This window comes from Simochromis diagramma, unplaced genomic scaffold (assembly GCF_900408965.1).
Source record: "Simochromis diagramma unplaced genomic scaffold, fSimDia1.1 OVJJ01000419.1, whole genome shotgun sequence".
In the NCBI taxonomy this organism is placed as follows: domain Eukaryota; kingdom Metazoa; phylum Chordata; class Actinopteri; order Cichliformes; family Cichlidae; genus Simochromis; species Simochromis diagramma.
The window spans coordinates 5,728,170-5,748,836 of NW_024387244.1; the positions used below are offsets into that span (position 1 = coordinate 5,728,170).

General features: G+C 39.6%; 2 protein-coding genes across 6 annotated transcripts; both read right to left on the reverse strand.

Moving 5' to 3' along the window:
* Positions 1–231: 231 nt before the first annotated feature.
* Positions 232–11,239, reverse strand: il23r (interleukin 23 receptor). 5 transcript variants are annotated; one of them, XM_040053135.1, is made up of 18 exons: positions 11,120–11,239; positions 10,836–10,946; positions 10,614–10,715; positions 9,832–10,476; positions 9,489–9,655; positions 8,795–8,918; positions 8,548–8,714; positions 8,017–8,153; positions 7,712–7,913; positions 7,517–7,599; positions 6,634–6,832; positions 6,344–6,547; positions 5,950–6,048; positions 5,640–5,795; positions 2,959–3,099; positions 2,709–2,796; positions 2,169–2,259; positions 232–1,207 (listed from the first exon to the last, which is right to left on the reverse strand). In XM_040053135.1, the coding sequence occupies exons 4-18, from the start codon at positions 10,104–10,106 to the stop codon at positions 557–559; spliced, it is 2,784 nt and encodes a 927-aa protein (XP_039909069.1). In that variant the 5' UTR covers positions 10,107–10,476; positions 10,614–10,715; positions 10,836–10,946; positions 11,120–11,239; the 3' UTR covers positions 232–556. The 5 variants fall into 5 exon arrangements, with proteins under 5 accessions (XP_039909069.1, XP_039909070.1, XP_039909067.1 ...); XM_040053136.1 differs by having other exon boundaries at positions 9,832–9,970; positions 10,375–10,476; positions 10,614–10,946; positions 11,120–11,238; XM_040053133.1 differs by having other exon boundaries at positions 10,614–10,946.
* Positions 11,240–12,129: 890 nt separating this feature from the next.
* LOC120747344 (cytochrome P450 2J6-like) lies at positions 12,130–19,261 on the reverse strand. The gene is made up of 9 exons (XM_040053146.1): positions 19,015–19,261; positions 18,360–18,519; positions 18,117–18,266; positions 17,720–17,880; positions 16,194–16,370; positions 15,959–16,097; positions 15,583–15,770; positions 13,185–13,326; positions 12,130–12,679 (listed from the first exon to the last, which is right to left on the reverse strand). Exons 1-9 carry the CDS (start codon positions 19,213–19,215, stop codon positions 12,504–12,506), a joined length of 1,494 nt encoding a protein of 497 aa, XP_039909080.1. The 5' UTR covers positions 19,216–19,261; the 3' UTR covers positions 12,130–12,503.
* Positions 19,262–20,667: the final 1,406 nt, after the last annotated feature.

A 20,667-nucleotide genomic window follows, 5' to 3' on the forward strand; every position in this document is an offset into this window, starting at 1 on the left:
CAAGCACAGCGGTACAGTGGCTAGCACCATTGTTTAAATAGCAAGAAGGGTTTTGTTTCAAATCCAGGCTGGGGCCTTTCTGAATGTGCGTTTTCTCTCCAGGTACTCTGGCTTCCTTTCACAGTAGTGATTTTAAATCGACTCCTGGGCTAACACGTCTCCATGCATTAGTCCTGCCTGCAACAGACCGATGATCCCATGAGTCCAAATTGCACGGAAGAAAGTTGTTTATGTATGAGTGTGCACCACTGTTAGCATTTTTGGAGGGGTGGTGTTATATCTATTCATATATTCAGGAGACATTTTGGCCTCATGTGGCCATAACCACTCTGCCATCAGGTCACTCTGATGTTTGACATTCAGCAAACTTGATAAAGTTTTTTTTTGCTTTAAATTTATTTCATGAATTTGTTTTTGACAACAATTTCAGACAGATTTTCATTCTGATCGCACAAAGTTACTGAAATCATCATTTCAAGCGATAAGGTGGTTTGATAATGCTTTCTTTGTAGTGCAGGTTTATCTTTTTTTCTTTGTGTCGTCCCCATCGTCCATGCTACAGTTGATCACTGCTGACGGCAGCAATCTGAGGGAAGTAACCGCCAAACAGTATTATCTCACCAGTACATTGAGACAAGCTGGGGTCTGCTGTGTCAGGAGTCATAATCTCATCCTGTGGCAAGTCCAGAGATGGAGAGTCTGTTTCTACTTCATCCACAGTCCCTCTATGTTGTTGTAAGAACTGAAAGCCTCTAGATATTGTGCTTGGTTCAGGAGGTTTAGGCCTCAGACGATCATTCAAAAAGCCGTGAGTACGTTCCCGAGATGAATAAGAGGAATTCACATCCACACTCAACAACAAGCCACTCAGTAATCCTTCAAACACGCTTGAACAACTGCCGTCCTCCCCATTTAATGGAGCGTCCATCTGCTTCTCCTCCACTTCATTCACCTCCTCTTCTTCTGAAGTCATCATGCCAATCTGGGGTTTGTAGCAAACATGCTCGAGCCTTCTGTCAACAAGCATTTTCTCAGTATCTGACATCAGGAAAGGTGTTTTCACTGTGAGTGGTCCTGATCCAATCTGGGACTCTTCAACATGGATGTTGGGGTAGATTTCATCCCTCTCCTCCTGGGAGATGACAGTGATGGGGGACAGTGGAGGGTCATTGTGGGTGCACGAGAATAATGGTTCGACTCCATCGTGCTGTGGACCACAAAACAAACAAATCAAATCCATACTTAGATCTAGAGAGATAAATACAATGCAATTGTTTCAGAGTTATGTTATGTGTGTCATCAAGACAAAGTATCTAAATCTCTCAGAACGAAAGCAGGAAGTAGCATTGACTTCCTACGATAGTTCAGGCTAGCAATGTCTAGAAACTAATAGTAGGCTATTTTTAGCGTAGCTCAAAACTGGCAAATTGATTTCTTTGTTTTGCTGGCACTGGTGGAGTTGTTTCATTTGCTAGTTGTTTCTCTTTTGGTCATTATGCTGACAGTAAGATGTAGTCTCCTTGGCTGAAAAATGAAGCCAATACTTGCCAAGGGTCAACAACTGCAGTTCCTGGACTTGGGAGCATCCGCTAAGGCTGGCATCAGAAGTGAATTAACACTATTAGACTCCAGTGCTACATTACTTGGAACTAGGAATGGGAACAATGAAAAATGTGGAGATTCTAATTCCATTATCGATATCAGTTATCAATTTGATCACTTGTTGATTCTCATTGGCTCCACAAATGCTAACAGCCTATCAAATGCATTCATGCAAATTGACTGCACGCTGTGTGAAATGTTTGTGTGTGTGGGAGGTATTTCCCCTCTTTGTTGTGATCAGTGTTGGGATTGTTGCCTACTATAGCCCAACACACTATTATAAATCCCTATCCTAATGAAGATATGATCTTTCTATGATCTTTCTCTTAGCATTTAGTTAAGCCAAAAGCACAAAGCAGAGATGAAAAACGGCACAAAGAGACTAAAGTGATCGCCACAGTAATTCTACTTTGGAAATGTTATATTTTAAAGCGTATCACGATGCTTTAAAATGCAGAGTTCACAAACCAAAATGTCATGTTATAGTAGCTATATTCATCTTTTATGTACAGTGTATGGCTGATGAGCATGAATGTCATCTCAGTGGACATGCTTGCTTTGTTTACCTCCAATAGTCTGATGGCATTACTGTGTCCAGGTTTTGGCAAGTTTTCAACTAGCCAGGCAGGTCCCCAGGATATACATTTCTGTTTGATCCTAAGACAGAAAACAGTTAGATTTTCAGTTTTTGATTAAAACGCTACAACAAAACCTCCTTATTGTGCCTCTGAGGTACTAGACAATATAACTGATGCATGCGTGTATTACTACAGCTGTCTACTACTGCAAATCAAAATCAGTCTCTCCGCAGGTAAAACCACCAGATTGGGAAAGGGTGCTTTGACCACATTTAGTAGGCTACACGTGTTGGTTTAAGTTTCTCTTCGTGTTAAATCTGTGGCTTCTTGTTCATCTGTTCATGTTGCGGTGTGGCATTTTAATAAAGCCGACCACAATGGCATCCATCGCTGTTACTAGTAAAACAAAACTTAAGGTCCTGATGTGGTATCCTTAGAAATACTTTGGCTGTTAGGTTTTGTTTTGTGTCTGTCGGACAACAGCTGTTTCGAGCTTAATTGTTCATTTCGAGCATAAATGATTAATACCTTTCCCTCACGCATCTCCAGCACATCAGGTTGGCTATGATCGCAATGAAGATAGTAACGATGAAAACACACACAACCACCAGGCCAACTACAGGAGACAAGAAAAGAAAGACAACACTTTTTCTTTTAGCAGACAAGTTGTAAAGGAGTTATGAAAATAATATTATTTTGATGTTAGTTGTCCTCAAAATACAAAAGGAGAGTTAAAAGCCTAAATATGTTTTAGTATTTGTGGCAATAGAATATTGACCTGGAGGAGCTGCAGGCTCAGAGTAGATCCAGCGCCCTCGCGGTCCTTCTCCTGCTGAGTTGGATGCAGTCATTTGCAGAACCACAGTTCCTTCAGGACAGTTCAACCACTCCTGCCTTGGACCAGGTGCAGACACAGTCTCTGTGTAGAGAAGCAAATGAGAGATATTTCTTTTTTAAGCAAGCAATATTTTTAAGGTAGCCTTAAGAAGAAGACCGGCATAATGCTACTATTTGAACATCAACGTGTCTTCTTTTACATGAGATGGACCATCCCTCTGTTTCTTCACTACTTCTTTGGCCTCGTCCTCTTGTAAAGATAACATATCAGTTGGGGGTTTTAGTCAGCGTCCTCCAGCCTACTGTCAACAAGCATGATCATAGGATGTGTGGCCTATGTGCTGCTTGAAACCTGCTTGGCTCTGCTGAACTACTGAGGTTAAAAATGGTTCTGATGCACCAACGCTTTCTGGGAAGTGGGTGTCTGTGGATTGCTGACTGTACACTTGTAACAATGGATACTGGTGAAAATAATTTCCTGGGTTTTGGGAAAAAATACACTTCTTATGAGTAAACATTTATTTTCAGGTTCAATTACTGATGGGGAATTTGCCACCCTAGTACTTTCAGTTCTGTTGAAACACCAGTTTTGATTAGTGGTCTAGCCAGACCTTGTGTATTAAACTGATGACGTCCCCATAAGTGTTGATTGCACATAAAAATAAATAGCAATAACCACATCATTTGTCCATAGTTGACTGGTAGGCCTGTGGCTAGCTTAATTTGCCCAACTTGAACTTGAATATATACAGCAGTTTTTTGTTTTAATTTTTTACAAACAACAACACTGTCAGTCATGATTTGGCCTTCCCATAACCTCAACCTTAACGTTACTGAAGCAGTGCGGGATCATCTTGATAGAGAGTGGAACAAAAGGCAGAAAACACTCAAAGAAGAGCTTTGAATGCCCTTCAAAACGCTTCGAGAACTGCACCTGAAAACTACTTGCCATAAAGCTCTCTAACAGAGTTCAGGCTGTGCTGAAGAATAAAGAATTAATAAGCCACAGCACCTATTTCTCATTTTTCCAAGAAAAATAGAGAGAAATGAGGGTTGGCTCAAGACTTTTGCACATTATTGCAAAACAGAAAATGAAGGAAAAACAAGATAAATCTGTAACAAAGAGACTCTTTCACTTGTCAAGGACTTCATTGGCCAAACGTCAGTCTGATCCTTTTTCCTCTGTTAAAGCCACAATCCCATCAAACTTTTTCTAACCAGTATTTTTCCACTCATGTATTGGTGTGTTTGTGCAGATCATTTGCAGTTAAACGTTTCTACCAAACAGAGATAGTGAACATTGAGTCAGATCATGACTGTCTCTGAGTGCAAAGATCTCACCAGTTTCCACATGACTTTCTCTTGTAAGCTGCAACTTTCAGTGCAGTGTAAGAGGATTAACTACCAATAAAAGATTTTAGCATGATCTGGCTGCAGGTTATATTTTGGCACAGTATATGAGTAATAGAGCAAAATAGCATAACACAAAAGTAGATCACTGAAGTAATTATCTGAAATACCTCAAAGAACACTGATAGTTAGTATCTGCACGTAGCACATTTGAGAGAGCAGAATGTGCGCTCTCAGGTGCTTTAAAGCTGACATTCCAAAAATAGTGCACAAAGCAGGCTGGTTTGTAACTGTGTTTACGGATGCATTTGTGCACATAGCCACATGGCTTCCTGTTTGTGGTCAAAGCCAGTTCTAGAAAACTCTGAAGACTCTGTGAAAATGACGACAAACAACTGTTTTTTCTTAGGTGAGATCTCGGCATACACAATCAATCACCAAGGTGATCTAAGATAGATACAAAGTGCGTAGGACTTCAGAGAAAACTACCAAAAAGGTCTCTTGTCATGTTAGACAGTGATGCTGTCCCCTCCTTTTAGCTTTTTTTGAAAAAGTATTTTTAACATAATAGCTACATAATCCACATGCAGCAGTTTAACATTTCAAATTCATGACATTACTGGAAGTGAGAGGTGAAAAACCCTGCTGATGCACTGCATCTTTGTGGGAGGGGAGTATCGATGGAATCCTGGTTGCACACTTTCCATTTTGTAACACAAGTCTTCTGCTGAGACACAATTTATGCTTACATAAATTTACTATTGCATACATAAATTTCCCACACGTGTGCGCCCACAGGAGGACTTTGTCTGACCTAGGTGGAATACAGACACAAAACGTATGCCTACATGTGGCCCATAAAAGGCAGGGCTCGTGATGTAGAAGAACAGGAAACACAGCGCAAAGTTGTGGTTCCTCTAAACCTTCAGTGCAAATCAACATGTGTTTATACTGATCTGAAAAAGCAGCTGAAAAACATGTGTTAAAAAAAAAAAAAGTTAGACTTTTTCTTTAAAGCAACAGCCTGCTTATATAACTAAACTTTTTCCGTCACACCAAAGCATGCCAGGTACTTATTTTGGACCCGCCTTAAAAGGATAAATAAGGTGACCCGATAATGTTTATAGACAACCTACCAATTTTCACTTACCGCTACAATAAATGTCTGTTTTGGTTTCTCAATTTATCAGTTAATATGATGTTTTTTCGTCGAACAGCTGATTGTGAAAAAATGCCCATCCCATCAATTGGCATATACAGTTTGATACTCACTATTTAATTCTTTGTCTTTGGATTCCGGTGTTTTGCAATAGATGTTGTACTTTGTGATGAAACCCCTCTGCTGGTATACGGGCAGCTCCTCCCACTGGATCTGGATGCGTCGGGCCTCGTGGGCCAGCACAGAGAGGCTTGGACCAGAAAGTGGCTCTGAAACACACAGTGATGCAAAGACTACGTGTTGGGTACGGTAAGTGTTTCCTGAAGCCCAGGTATAGATTCACAAAATCTAGCACATGCTTAAAAAAATCTTCAAAAATGTAGAAATAAGCTTCTCTTAAAAAAAAATCTGAAGAAGTGTTACTCTGTTCTTTGGAGTAGAGCAGTATGGATGATGGAGCACTGACACCTCTGGTGGTCACAGCATACAGAGAGATGTTATACCTCTCACCTGGAGCCAAACCTGAAGCAAAGCCAGAAAAAAACTACATTATATTAAAATATATTATTTATTTTGAATAATTTATGAAGATTAGTTCACAAACACAGACCTAAGGTATATAAAGACTATCATCTGCATTCTGTGCTTGTGCTGGTGTAATACAACAAATGGCCACAAGAGGCCACTGTTTTCTCTCATTTAAAGCCCTGGTGTCTTTATATCATTTCATAGATTTAAATTTGTATTTATGTGATGCAATATTTTGCTGTTCGTATGTGGACAGCCAGATTCCCTAGCGGCTCAGTGGCGAGTCTACCTGTGATTGATGTGCTCTTTAGATCTTTGGCCAACTTTTGCCACCACAGCCCTTCTCCAGATACATTTGTCCTTTCTATCACGTAATACCGCAGTTCTTCCTCCTGTGTCGATGGGTAGTTTCCTGTTGTCCACGACCAGGAAACAAACACAGCACTGCCATCAGCAGCAGGGCTCAATTTGATCAGAAGAGATCCAGGGACACCTGAACAGTGAAGACATTTAGTGTTCATTTTCTCCATAACTTAACCATACTTTTGTTTTAATCTTCTGTGTGCAGTACTGATATACCTGATTGTCTGAGAATTACATCAGCTGGTGGCGACCTTCCATATGTGGTGACCGCACTGATGCTCAGGCTGCTAACCTCTGCTGGTAGCTGAACTGAACACTGGATGCACTCGGCAGCACAGGTTTTAAGCTTCTGACCATTATCCAGAAAGATGTCATACTCAATCACCTTGCCACTGAAATCCTCTCGTGGTAGAGGCTGGGAAAGAAATCCAGTCATCACTTAATATTTACATTTGTCATTTGCAGATTAAGTTCTTTAGGGTTGCGCGTTATGTAAAATAATTTAGCTGGTGTCTGTAAAACCTCTGATCAGAGGATGGCATTTCCTGTTTGCAATTGTCCCTTGTTTAGCGTTAGCCAAGAGGCTGTTATATTTCTTTGCACTTTGCTGTGATGGATAAAAAATTAGAACTGAAATGAAATTGAAATTCTACCTGCACTCCTATATTACTCATTTTTAGTAATATAGTAATATAGTTTGCCAGTCTGAAATACAGTTACTTGCTTATTATCCAAAAGTTAGATTAGAGGTCTGACACCACTTTCATTTTACTGTATAAATTGAAATTACTGCTGCCAGAAGACAGGCTTTGTGTTAGATTATTCTGTGGTCAGGTATTGTGCAGGAAGTCGCTGTCAAGAGAAAGTTTTTTCTTTCATGTAAAATGCACAACAAAAAGGTCTCCGCAGCAAATCAAATGGTTGCAATTTACAAAATGATAAATGATTCCTTTTAACCAATCAGCAGTGAAGGCTTTCTGTGTTATAACCAAACTGATGCATTATAAAAAACATTTCTTGTATTTGATGGATGTTTGGGATTCATAATTGTCAGCATAACAACAAAAGCCAGGGCTCATGAGTGGCCATAACTTATTACCTTCCACAAAACAGTCACGTTCCTCTGGCCGTCTGTCCCCTGCCTCTCCACCTTCCTCCAAACTTGCAACTGCTGGGATGGACCTGAGGGGAGGGTAGACCATAAGTTGTGGGCTATGAATTAGAAACAACAAATTCTTATATCATCACATTTACATTGCATCTGTCTTATGATAAGCAAGAACAGTGAGCTTGCCTTTTCCAGGGCTTTTCTTCCTCACAGACGGGCTCCATTTGCTGCAAAGCAATGCTTTTCTGGCGCTAATACTACTTGCGTTGGTATGTGTCAGCACAGGCGCTGTGTTGCATATTTTCATCTGGAACTCGTACTCAGTCAGATGTGTTAGATTATCTACCCGTATCAGATTCTTACCGAGTTCCACGCCCGCTCTCATTTCCTAAAAACATTGAGAGATTAGATCAACTTCATGGTGCCAGATAAAGGCTTTTGCTGTAAAAACCCCCCACAGTGTCGTTGGAGGAGTGTTAATAAAACTTTACCCAGGAAGTGTTGTTTGTGCGCAGCATGACATGAGGTCTGAGATAAACTGAGGATTCATTGCTTTTCCATTGCAATGTGGCTGCTACGGAATTGCTCGGAAACTGTATCTGCATAATAATAGGTGCATCGGGAATCACTGCAAAACAAAGGAAACCAAATATAGTGCTCACAAATGATAGAGACAGAAACAGCTACATATTCTGTAATGGCACAGAAATTCTGGGCAATTAAAGTTTACTGAAATAGTGACAGAGCTCATCCGAGGGCGTAGGTAAATTTCTCTTCAAAGAAATATTACACAAACAGAAAAACAGTTTGCTGATAAGAAGGTCAAATTAGTCAAACTGTGACCATAAAAAAAAACTTTCTAAAAATGATACATCAGGTGATGACACATTTCTCGAGAAACCATATGACTCTAATAAAAAAAAGAAAGAGAATGAAATTAACAAGTGAAAAAAAAAACATTCAATGGTATTCAAGTATTCAAATTCAAGATCTGTGTAAGTATTGCAGAAGCACAGGTTTACCTATGTCCTTCACACGTAGGACGACTGGATCGGACTGTGATGTTCCAAAGTGGTTGGAAGCAGTGATAATGATCGGGTATGTAGTGTTTTCATCAAACATGCCTCGTGGTATGGTGATTTTGTCAGCATCCTGGATTTGAAATAGACGTATCTGACTCCCATTTTCCCTAAAAATAAAACATTAAAAAAATCAAACCATGAGATTTGGATAAACAAGAAAATACAAAACAAAAACATAACACCATACCTGTTTACAGAAATGTTGTAGAGAGTAGGGAGGTACGTTTCCTGCCCCCTCGTCCACGAGCAGTTTATTAAGGATGAGCTCTTTGCTGTTTCACATGTTATAGTGTCAGGTTTATCTGGAGGCACTTTAAAAGCGCATGATTGAAACAAAAAAAAAAAACAGACCTTAGTTTTTACATTTGCTGGAAAATGAAAACTAGTCATTTGCTTTCTGTGTCACTTCTATAAACAAATTTCAAAGTGTAAAATATTAGCAAATGCATATTTTCAATAATTTTATACTTTCTCCTAAAAATATATATTTTAGTAACTAAAGTTTGAGCACGTCTGCTCCCATTACTACAAGGTACCCATGGGTTTACCTTTCACTTTGCTTTTTTTTTTATTTTTATTTTGTACTGTTTGGTTAGCTTCTACAAGAAAAATTAATAAATAAAAAAGAAACTATGTTCCAATAACCCAGCCTCCAAGTTCTGCTCAACATCAGCCGTAACAGACAGCAGTGAAAAACAAAAAAACAACAATTGTGATTTATTTAGCCTGCTGCAAACCAAGTTTACCTACAACCCCACTGCATTTTCTTACTATTATGCCACTTTTATAGGCAGTGTTGTAAATTTGTGTCTTACTCTCTCTTTCTATTTTTTGCACTTGCACACAAATTTTCTTTTGCAGCTGCTGTAAACTGTACATACGGCCAGCTCGTAGATCCAGTCCATTCACAACGCTATGCATATAATTACTGCAGATCGCTGCAGACAGTGGGATCCATATGCTGGGCAGATAGAATTTCACTGTAGTGCAGTTGATTCTCTCCCATTTATCCACAGGCTTGCCATTTAGCACCATGTATATCTTGGCTCTGCATGTAAAAAAGAAAACTTTTAATTATCATTTCCTAACTGGTGGAGAGGGACAAGAAGTCTAAAAACGAATTTTCTGTTATCAAATATGAGCCAATAAAGCTGATAGCTACAAACACAGCAGGGAGATTTTCATGCATGGCAGAATACTGTGTAGCATTGTTCTGATTCCCACCTCCAATCACATTCATGGGTGTGGCAGTACACCGTCAGATTTGAGCCCATGAGAAAGAGTGGAGCTGGCTCTACAACCAGGTACCCAGTATACTGGGTAGTGATCGCTCGTTGGCAGCCAACAGGCAGAAGAGGGAAGTCTGTCCGGAAAAGACAAATGCATGAAGTTTTCCCCACAGCATTAGTCGAGAAAGTGAATTTTAGACCATTCCAATAAATACATTGTGTATAGCAAAACCCATTTACTATAAAAACCAAGTGGATCATTACATTCATTGGCTGTAATGTGTGAGTGGGAGATCCCAAAAAATCCTCTTTGTGCAAGAAGGAATGCCAAGAACAGACAAAGTAAAAGTGTTTTCCATGACTATGTATCTGCTAATTTAATTACTGAAACACTTGGGTTGAAGTTGTGGTAAAAGCCGAAGCAAGGGTTACAATTCAAAACCACAAGAGCTACCAAAGTGTGATAAGGGATCTCAGTAAGCAGAAACAGAGTAATGGCGGTGTGTTTTTTTAAATAACTGGAACCTGTAACACTCACAATTGATAGAAAAAGTAAGAAGTACAATAATACATCTCGAAATGACCGAGGAGACAGTCATCTCAGCTCATTTTTCTGAATCCCGAAGAACCCCTTCAGCAGCTGTAAGAACAAAGAAATGAGAAGAGAAGAAAAACAGGTTGTTTTTTTAGGAAACAAAATGAAAAATGACAAATTTCTTACTTCTTATGAATCACTTAAAAGAAATTTCCTTTCACAAAATGATCTTCAAAGCCTACCTCAGTCATCTGCGTGCGGGAGCACTGGAGTGAGCTGCCTAACATGAGGCGGAGGAAGAGCTTTTAACTGAATGTCTCATCCTTTCCAGTGCAAGCTTGAAGCTGATAACATTAACAAGTACAAGCGTCACAACACCGTGGCAGATAAGAGAAAACACGTTCCTGTCAATGTTCTATCCTGCTGACACAACTGAGATGAACTGAGATTAAGTATTTCCTCACGTCAAGCATGTTAACTTTCAATTCTTTCGCTGCCAGCAGCCTGTTGGGACACGTTGGTTTTGGTCCGGTGGCTAACGAGCCTTATCGCTACTCACCTGCGGCACGCAGAACCTGAAAGACAGGACAGGAATAGGGAGAGAAAAAAAAACAACTGCATTATCCCACAAGGAGAGTCTCCTAGCGATCAACGACTGTAACGTGTTTCTCTGTATGTTTTTTGTCTCTCAAAGACTGCACATACCATCACTTTCGACATATAGGCGAAAGATTGAGATAACGCTCACCAGAACTCCATCCTGTCTGGGTTTTCTTATCAAGATACCATCCAAAAAGGCTTTTGCTGTGAATCGATCGTCAGACGACTTGCTGTGTGAGGAGCACCTGACTAAAGTGATCTCTTTCATGGGAGTGAAATGTCTTAAAGAGGCCAGTGACCTAGTTTTGTGGTATTCTGGCAAATGCAGAAACTTTGATCATTTTTTTTTGAGTAGTTTGTTGCCCTACTTCTGTTGCCTGTTTTTCATCACCACAACGATTCTGTTGACTTGAAACATCAGTGTTCTCAGCATCTGCTCTCATTAAACATGCTGCTGCTGGCACATAATCCAGTGGTCAACCGAGCAAGCGACACGGTGACATCAATCGTTTTACTTTGAAAAGCACGCTGACAACTTGGTTATTTGACACAATAAGTCAAAATGCGCTGAAGGACAGACTTACATAATAAAGGTTATAAAGATTTTAAAAAATGACATAACAGAAAACTGCTCAGTAACATGGAGATTAAACACATCCTGGATCTTAAATGTGTTCTAGAAAATTTTTAAAAGAAACTTACAGAGAACTCTTTAGAGAAATCGATTTACACCCGAACATCTTTTCTCACTGAGCCCGTTTGCTAGCGTTTGTAGTCCCGCAAAGTACTTCAGCCTCAACTGTTTAAAAGTCTCTAGCTATCTTGGCTTTTGTGATTTACTTTCACAAGATATTTTCCATCTGTAACTTCAAACGGTTTACAGGGAAAACCCAGAAGTTTGACGGGGTGCATGTTCGTGAGATAAAGGTGGCTTGAGGTTTAAGGCAGTTTTCAGAATTAATACTCCTTCATGTTCATGGTTCAAATTCAGAAACTCTCTGAAAGTGTTACTTTTCACAAGTGACATGACAAAATTTGGTATTCTTAACACAAATACTATAAATAAAAAAATACACAAATTTTTAAATGAGTCAACCTTTTATTGACATTTCATTTTCTTTCACATAAACTTTATGCTCCACAGAACTTTTTCTTTTTAAAATAATCAATCTTTAAACTACAGTGATTTTAAGAGAGCGACAGTAAAGAGCGGCGCGTTGTGTTTTTTTTTCAACTTCCAAACCTCAGAATAAAACCACAGTGTGAAATTTAACAAATAGCGGTCTGAATGAGAAACATACAGTTTATTCAAGCACGTCGCGTTTTAACTACAAAGACAATGTGCAGAGGAAGCGACTGCAGGAAATTGCATACCAGTGATTTCTTTTAAGGAGTTTGTTTTATTTATTTTTGCACACTTGAATATTTTAGATTGCAGAAAGCCCTCCTTCCTGAATAAACTATACCCTCAAATTTGAGATAGATAAAGATACATGCAAAGAAACATGGCATTTTATGTGCCATTTATTGCTTTATCGTGGTACAGCACAGAGGCGATAAGGTTTGGGGGCCCGAGCTACTCCCAACTTGAACTCCAGACTGGGCTGCTCTCCAGCAGGTGCAGTGAATGAAAATCTCTGGAGGAGGGAGGTAAAGAACAGGAATAACTCCATCCTGGCCAGCTGTTCCCCAAGACACACGCGCTTACCTACGAATACACCAGAAGTTGAGTGATTTCATTCACAAGGACATTCACCTTAATTCACAGATATTTTTGTAGTTCTGGGAAAACAAACCTAGCATGCAAAACTTATTTTCACACATGAAGTCTGTAAAATGTTGGGAAAAGCATTTCAGGACACTGGCTAAACTTGCCATATCTCATGTGTAGCACACAACGGGACACATTACTGGAAATACTCTTCTTTATTTAGACGAAGGGTGCCAGCACACAAAAAAAATGCACACTTTTTGTACTAGGGACCCAGCAAGTTAAAGTTTAATGCTATGAAATTTGCATATGCATATGCACTTCAATCAGGGAAGGTCTTCAACAGATCCGAGTCTTTGTGGGAAAACTGGTGTTTTGCTTCCTATCTGAACCCTTTCTGGTGTTCCATGAAGCTATAACGTTTTATAGTGCCCCTGTAAACACATACCCATAAAAAACATGCAACTGTGTTACAGGATATGTGGAGTAACTACTGACTAACCTGCAGCGAAAGGCATAAAGGCTTCTCTCTTCCTGAATTTACCATCCTGGTCCAGAAAATGTTGAGGGTTGAATGTGTGTGGAGTTTCCCACATCGATTCGTCACACAGGACCGAGTGCAGTAAAGTTATGATTATGGTACCCTGAAAAAATACAATTGAAGTAAATGATTTTACTAGTTTGTTTCCAATGCAAGTTTTGAAACAAAGTTTTGGACAGAATCAAGAATTCTCGAGAATTTAGAAACTTAAAAATGTCAAAAATAATAAAATGTGCAATTGTTAATTGTGTTAATTTGCTAGTTGGTGGAAAATCAGCTCATGGAAGAAGCTAATTCCTATAACTAAAGAGCAGGGGCTATTAAATGGATTATTGTGTCACATTACACAATTATCCATCCATCCATAATCTCTACAGTCTGTCCTGGGTCTACCCCGAGGCCTTCTCCTGACAGGGCATGCCTAAGACACATCACTCAGTACTACAGATCCTACAGATGCCCGAACCACCTAAACTGGCTCCTTTTGACAGGTAGGAGTAGCAATCTACTCTGAGCCCTCCTCGAATGTTGGAACTTGTCATCCTGTGCTACAGTAGAGTGACATCCCATCTTTAATCCATAAGGTTTAATATGATGTTGGCCCAACCTTTGCAGCTATAACAGCTTGGACACTTCTCAGAAGACTTTCCAGAAGGTTTAAAGGTGTGTTCATGGGAATTATTGACCATTCTTCTACAAGCACATTTGTGAGGTCAGACACTGATGTTGGATGAGAAGGCCTGGCCTGCCATCTCTGCTCTAATTCATCCCAAAGGCTTTCTATCTATAGGTCAGACTGTGTGCAGGCCAATCAAGTTCTTCCACATCAAACTTGCTCATCTGTGTCTTTATGGGCTTTGCTTTGTGCACTGGTGCACAGTCATGTTGGAACAGGAAGGATCCAACCTCAAACTGTTCTCACAATGTTGGAAGCATGAAATTGTCTAAAATTTCTTTGTATGCTAAAGCATTAAGAGTTCCTTTGAATGGAACTAAGGGGGCGAGCTCAACTCCTGAAAAACAGCTCCACACCATAATCCCCCCTCCACCAAACTTTACACTTGGCACAATGCTGGCACCTGACAAACCCAGAGAACACGTATCCATTGCTTTGGAGTCCAGTGGCAGCGTGCTTTTCGCAGCGTGCGTCTGTTGGGTTTCCTTTGCTCTTGGTGATGTCAAGATTGCAGCTGCAGCTCTATTCCATCAAGTTCTCTGTGCACTGCTCTTGGTCTAATCTGAAAGCCACGTGAAGTTTGGAGGTCTGTAGTGATTGATTGTTTGACTCTGCAGAGATTTGATGACCTCTGTGCTCTGCTGGCCCCCACTATGTGATCATGGCTGTGTTGCCGTCGTTCCCAATTGGTTCCACTTTGTTATAACACCACTAACAGTTGACTGTGGAATATTTAGTAATGAGGAAATTTCATGACTGGACCTGTTACACAGGTGACATCCTATCATGGTACCACGCTGGAATTCACTGAGGTCCTGAGAGCTCCCAGTCTTTCACAAATGTTTGTAGTAGCAGTCTGCATGCTAAGGTGCTTGATTTTATACACCTGTGGCCATTAAAGTGCCAGGAAGACCTTGATTTAGTGATTTGGATGAGTAAGTAATTACTTTTGACAATACAATGTATTTATGTCTGTGAAGGTTGTCAGTCATCCAGGTTATGGTAATCTAGTGCACTTGGAAGGAAAAGCGACTGGACTTCTCTAAGTTTCTTGAAGGATCCTGCAACACGGGGCAGAAAATGTTCCCTCCAAGCCACAAGAGAGAGAGAAGGAGCACACAGATGTAACGAACGCTCTTAAAGCATGTGGTTATCGAATCAGCAAAGATACTGTAAAAAAGGTCAGACATCAACTAGGGAGAAACAGAAGGAAAACAGAATAGCATTGTCAGCACTGTCATCTCCTATCATCCCTTTATCAGAGAAACTCAGGAGAGACTTCTCCAAACACCTCATCCTAGTGTACTTCAGACCTTTGGCTCATGTGATTAGGCAGGTGATCAATAGTGGGCCAGTGACCCTCTTAAGGGACATTCCTAATATGGCTTAAATCCGGGACTCTCCACCAGAAGCTTCTCAGATGAGAGGTGAAAAATCTTCAAGAAACTTAAAGAAGTTCCTGAGATAATGTATTTATATATTTATACGCCTCTAGAGTTGGCGTATAAAGGAGGATTTTTAGTACTTTAAGTGAAATACCCAAATTCCCAGCATGTTTTTGGTTTTGATTATTATTATTCCATTTAATCTGTCTAAAAACATTCTTAATTATCTGATAAAAGGATAGGTCATTTCAAAAAATGACAAAAACCTCACTTGGGAAATAACATATGAACTGTATACCTTTGGGATTGCATAGTTATCCAGTGTGGTGTCTTTGCTTGTCATGTGAGCCAAATTGAGGGGGATGATGTTGGCCATTCTCTGAATCTCATGAACGACAGCATCAGTATAGGGCATTTTTTCTCTGTCACTCATAGAGGGCTGTCTGGATGAACCAACCACAGCATCTATCTCAGCCTGGACTCTCTCTGCACAGTGAAAACAGGAAACAATGTGAGTCTGTGTGCAGCATAGATGACTTACAGGGAACGTTTACACATCTTACACGCATCCTCTCACAATACATATGATCTCTTAGGGACCCCCTGAGAATATAAAGAGATGGCAAATTGATTAGAAAATATGTAGTAAAGGTGGATGTGATTCATAAACACACCTTGTATGTCAGGGTAGTAGATCATGTAAAGCAGTCCCCAGTGTAAAGTAGTGGTTGTAGTTTCAGTTCCAGCACCAAAAAGATCCAGAGCGCAAAAACACAGATTTTGTAAATCAAAACCAGATTCTTTGTTCTCGTTCTATAAGTGCGAGAGAGGAGCAAAAATGTGTTACATGGTAACAAATCACACATTTTATTAGAAATGTAGACAACAGACAAGGAGCACTTCACTCACCTCTCCCATTTCTATGAGAAAAGCATCAATGTAATCTCTTGGTGATGAAGGGTCAATATTTTCTTTGTGTTCATTGACCTTGACCTTTACAAACTCAATTAACTGTTGTACCAGAAATAATATTTTCTTGTGAGATCCAGGAATCCACTTCATCAGCCAGGGCATTGTGTTGTACATCTACAGAGTTCGAAGACAGTTTCAGGTACACCTGTTGACTACTGGCTTTTACACCAGATAACTCAAGAACTACAGATATTTGGAAACCCCTACTATACTTCAAATGTCATGAAATATTAGATCCCAAAACACAAGGAGATGTAAACAAGAACTGAGGTTGTTTTTCTTTTCTCTTAAGAAGTGAAGATATACATTTCTTCACCTCCTTTCAGATTCCCCACACTAGTCCTTTAATGTATATTTTGTCCTCCCTCCATTCACCCCCAGAAGATTTATATTTTTGATGAAGCCTTTATTTGTCACTTGCAGTTGCCTGCAGCGAAATGTAACCCCTTTCAACCATACATACATTAAACAAAAATCACATTGGGGAGACAGGTCAGAACAGGTAGCGTAAAGAAAAACAATGAAATGTACGAGACAAAAGGGCAGTGGAGGAGAAAAAAGAGAACTGTACTCAGACTGAGCTCCTGATAGGGGATCAGTATGAGAACAGAAAACAAAAACTCCTCAGCACAGAAGCACATGAATCTTCACATCGTAAGACCATGAAAACACGTGACAAGCAACAGGGGTGGGTGAGTAGGTTTAGAGTAAGGCAATGTAAACAGGTGGTGGCCCCTCCCTGGGCCTGGTTCTTTCTGAGATTTGTTTCTGTAAAGAGGGAGTTTTTCCTTCCCACTGTTACCAAGTGCTTGCTCATAGAGGATCATCTGACTTTTGGGGCTTTCTCTGTATTATTGTAGGGGTCTTTACCTCACAACATAAAGCACCTGGAGGCGACTGTTGATTTAGTGTTGTAAATAGAGCTGAATTCAATTGCCTAATCTAACTAAACATAAAGTAGTTAGAACTTCCCCTTAACTAGAAACAACAGTTTCATGTCATACAGAAATTTTTGGATTGGAAATAAAGCTATACTGTTGGCTGCTTGTTGACTGATTTAGCTGGTTTTTAAGTCGGATGTCCTTATTTATGCAACTTCAATGGGATTCATGTTTCAAACATAAAATAATCTTTTGCTTGTTTGGTGACTGTGTAAACTTTTATACTATGGATCCTACAATTGCAGCAAAAATACGACTGGTTAATTTTAACAATATCAGCAACACGGACAATTTTAGTGCCAGATCAGTACTTTTACCTTTGATTCATAAAATAGATTTCACACAATAATATTTGTGTACATTTACATGACTCATAGTTTGAATACGCACCGTTTAGTTTTAGTAGTCTAACATTACTGTATTCGTTTTCAATAAAATTTCTTCGGCAATGTTTCAAATTAAACACATTTTAGTTACAGAATAAAATCCAGTTATGAATAAAATTATTGGATGTATTCTCACCTGTACTGACAAACTTCCCTGTAAATGCATAATCTTGTTGAATTTCTGGAGAATAGACTGAAACTCCTTGTCAGTGTAGTCGAATCGATTCCCAAACACCAAACAGCAGATGATGTTGGACACAGCGTTGTTTATCAGTGACTGGGTATTAAAGGGCTTTCCTGTAAAATACATAAAAAAGACGGAGGAACCCTTGCATCATGTCAAAATAATAAAGAAAATTGGGACCCAAAACATCACAAACAAAACATCAAATATGATGAGTCACTGGACAACGCATGTTATATGAATCGCATGCAACAGGTGTCATGATACCTAAGTACACAATGTATGTAGCTGTTGGTGCATGCGTTTGTCTTCAAAGTTGAAGGTAGTGTGAGTTAATTTTTTTTTGTGCCTTGCTTATCTGCAAAAGCCTCTATGAGGTACTGGCACTCCTGCTGGATGGATAAGTCCAGGGTTTTCTTGCCCAGACCAAAGTTTCTGAGAGTGTGAAGAGCAAATCTCCTCTGTTGCTTCCATGGATAACCATTTGACATCACAAGACCTTTTAGGAACATACAGAAACATTAACTCCAAAATGGTGTAAATTAAGTCTGATGTTGCTCAACTTCAAATATGAAAATACAACCAACTCCACCTCTGTTTTCTGCTAGTTCAAATATGGGTATGACAGGACGATCTATTAAGTCTTCTCCTTTTTGTACCAAGGCCTCTTTCACAGACTTGTAGCCATTCACAACCACAATTCTTCCACCAAATAGTCGCAGGCTGAAAACGTTTCCATACTTCTCTGCAAACTGAACACAGGCATTGACATTGTGGTTGACCACTGAGTGGACATATTTTTTAAGAAGTCACTGTCATGTGATTGCCCATTTCAGTTTTAACCCCCAAGTTTAACTGTTTCTTATCAGCTGCTGAAATCTATTTAAAAGTATAATTTCTAATGCTGGTTGGATTTTTCAGTTACCCTTTTTTTAAAATCTGGAGGACAAATTACTTAATCAACAATATAAAATTAATAGCATGTATCAATATTGTGCCCCCCACCCCGACCTCCAGTAAAGAGAACAAAGGGGAATCTGGAATAGAGTTCAGTTTGGCTATCTTGCATTTAAGTTAATAATTTACTATTTACCTGACATGTTTAGGACTTTTTTTAAAAAACAAAACCTCACATTTACTGATTTACTTAAATCAATATGCAAAAAGTGCAGTGTGATATCGCTGAGTGTTGTTTACGCTTCTGACCCTTTATTTTCGACTACACAGCAATAAAGATATTTCTATACCTCTGCGAACTGCAAGTGAAGCCTGGCAGGTTGGATACGCCAAAGATCACCAATGAAAGCAAGAGCCCACGGTCCAGGAGGAAAGTTTTTTGGCACTCTGTTCTTCAAAAAATCAGTCAGAAGCAGGAAAACACACACAAATAGTAAAATGCTCCCGCCGTCAATCCACTCCAGGCCGAGCACGCTGTATATTGTCTCCATAGCTTTACTCTGTTATGCAAAAGTAACTCAGTGTTCAGCTACAGGGACAGAATATTATATAACCCAATGCCCGAGAGTACATAACCCAGCCCAAAGTCCAGATAAAGCCTTGATTACACTCCTAGTTGTTAGAATCAAGGTTTTTTGATTAAATGTGAGTGCTCTTGCCCCATTATAATAGCCACATATGGCCAGATTACACTCCAGGTTAATGAACACACCATACATGGGCATTGTATTGTGCTGTAACTGTGTTGTTGCCAGGTAATGGCTGAGGAACACAAAACTGTATTGCACAATACAAACATTGAGAAATGCCCAGGGCAGGCACCTCCGACTGGTAGCAGTGTGAACTTAAAAGAAATCAGACTAAGAAGGATTAGATCAATCCAAACTGGATTCAGTGAAAGATGAATATATGTTACTCACACACACATTTTCACATCAGGCTACGTTTATTTGTTCAGCACATTTAAAACCACAGAAGGTCTTTCAAACTGCTTCACAGTCAGGGCTCAACAATGAATCATTAAAAAGTGTGTAGTTTAATGTCAGAATCTTATATTTGTATACAGTATAATAGTGTATGTAATGTCTAAAGGTTTAATTAAACAGCATACTGGCTCACAACATAATACAAATAGACAATGGTGAAACAGAAACTGCTTGACATGAAAAATGTAATAAAAGACAAATGTACACTGTAAGAAATAGATGTGTTTAGCTTATACTTGATGGTTTAACGTGCCACGGCACAGAGGATGTAAGGTTTGGGACAACAAGTGGTTCCCAGACTGGGCTGCTCTCCAGCAGGTGCCAAGAATGAAAACCTCTGAAGGAGGGAGGTGAAAACACCCCAAAGTTGTGTCCTGGGGTTGTTCTGCCAAAATGTGCAGCAAAAAAAACAAAGAGATGTCAAAAATCTCTTTCCAAAAGGCACCATAAACAGCAATGAAACGTCTAGTTCTGTGACTCAAATTAGCAGGACTGTGGTTTGTCATACAGTGACCGGATGTCTATGCTCATTATCCTTTTTTTTTAAGATACAAAAACCGAACCAAGGAGATAAATAATGAAGTCAGTAAAATCAATATTTTTAGCAGTAATGATGCCTTCCCTCGGAGGTTGTCTTTGATTAAATGGGAGTGCTCTTGTCCCATCATAGGAGCCAAATATCTCCAGATTACAATCCAGGTTAATGAACACACCATACTGTTTGGGTAAGCCAAATATATCTGGACAGGACCACAACATGTGTGACACTGACACTTTTGCAATACCACATTTGTCACACATGGGGGAGACAGTGCCAAATGTTTTGTTAAGTCTTGGCGTAGTGGAGCTTATGCAAGACTTTAAATTCAATCAACCTGGAATTGACAAAAAACCTTTGAATACTGGACAGGCTCTCTTTTGAAAGTTCATCTGAAATCACACTTCAGTTAATTGGTG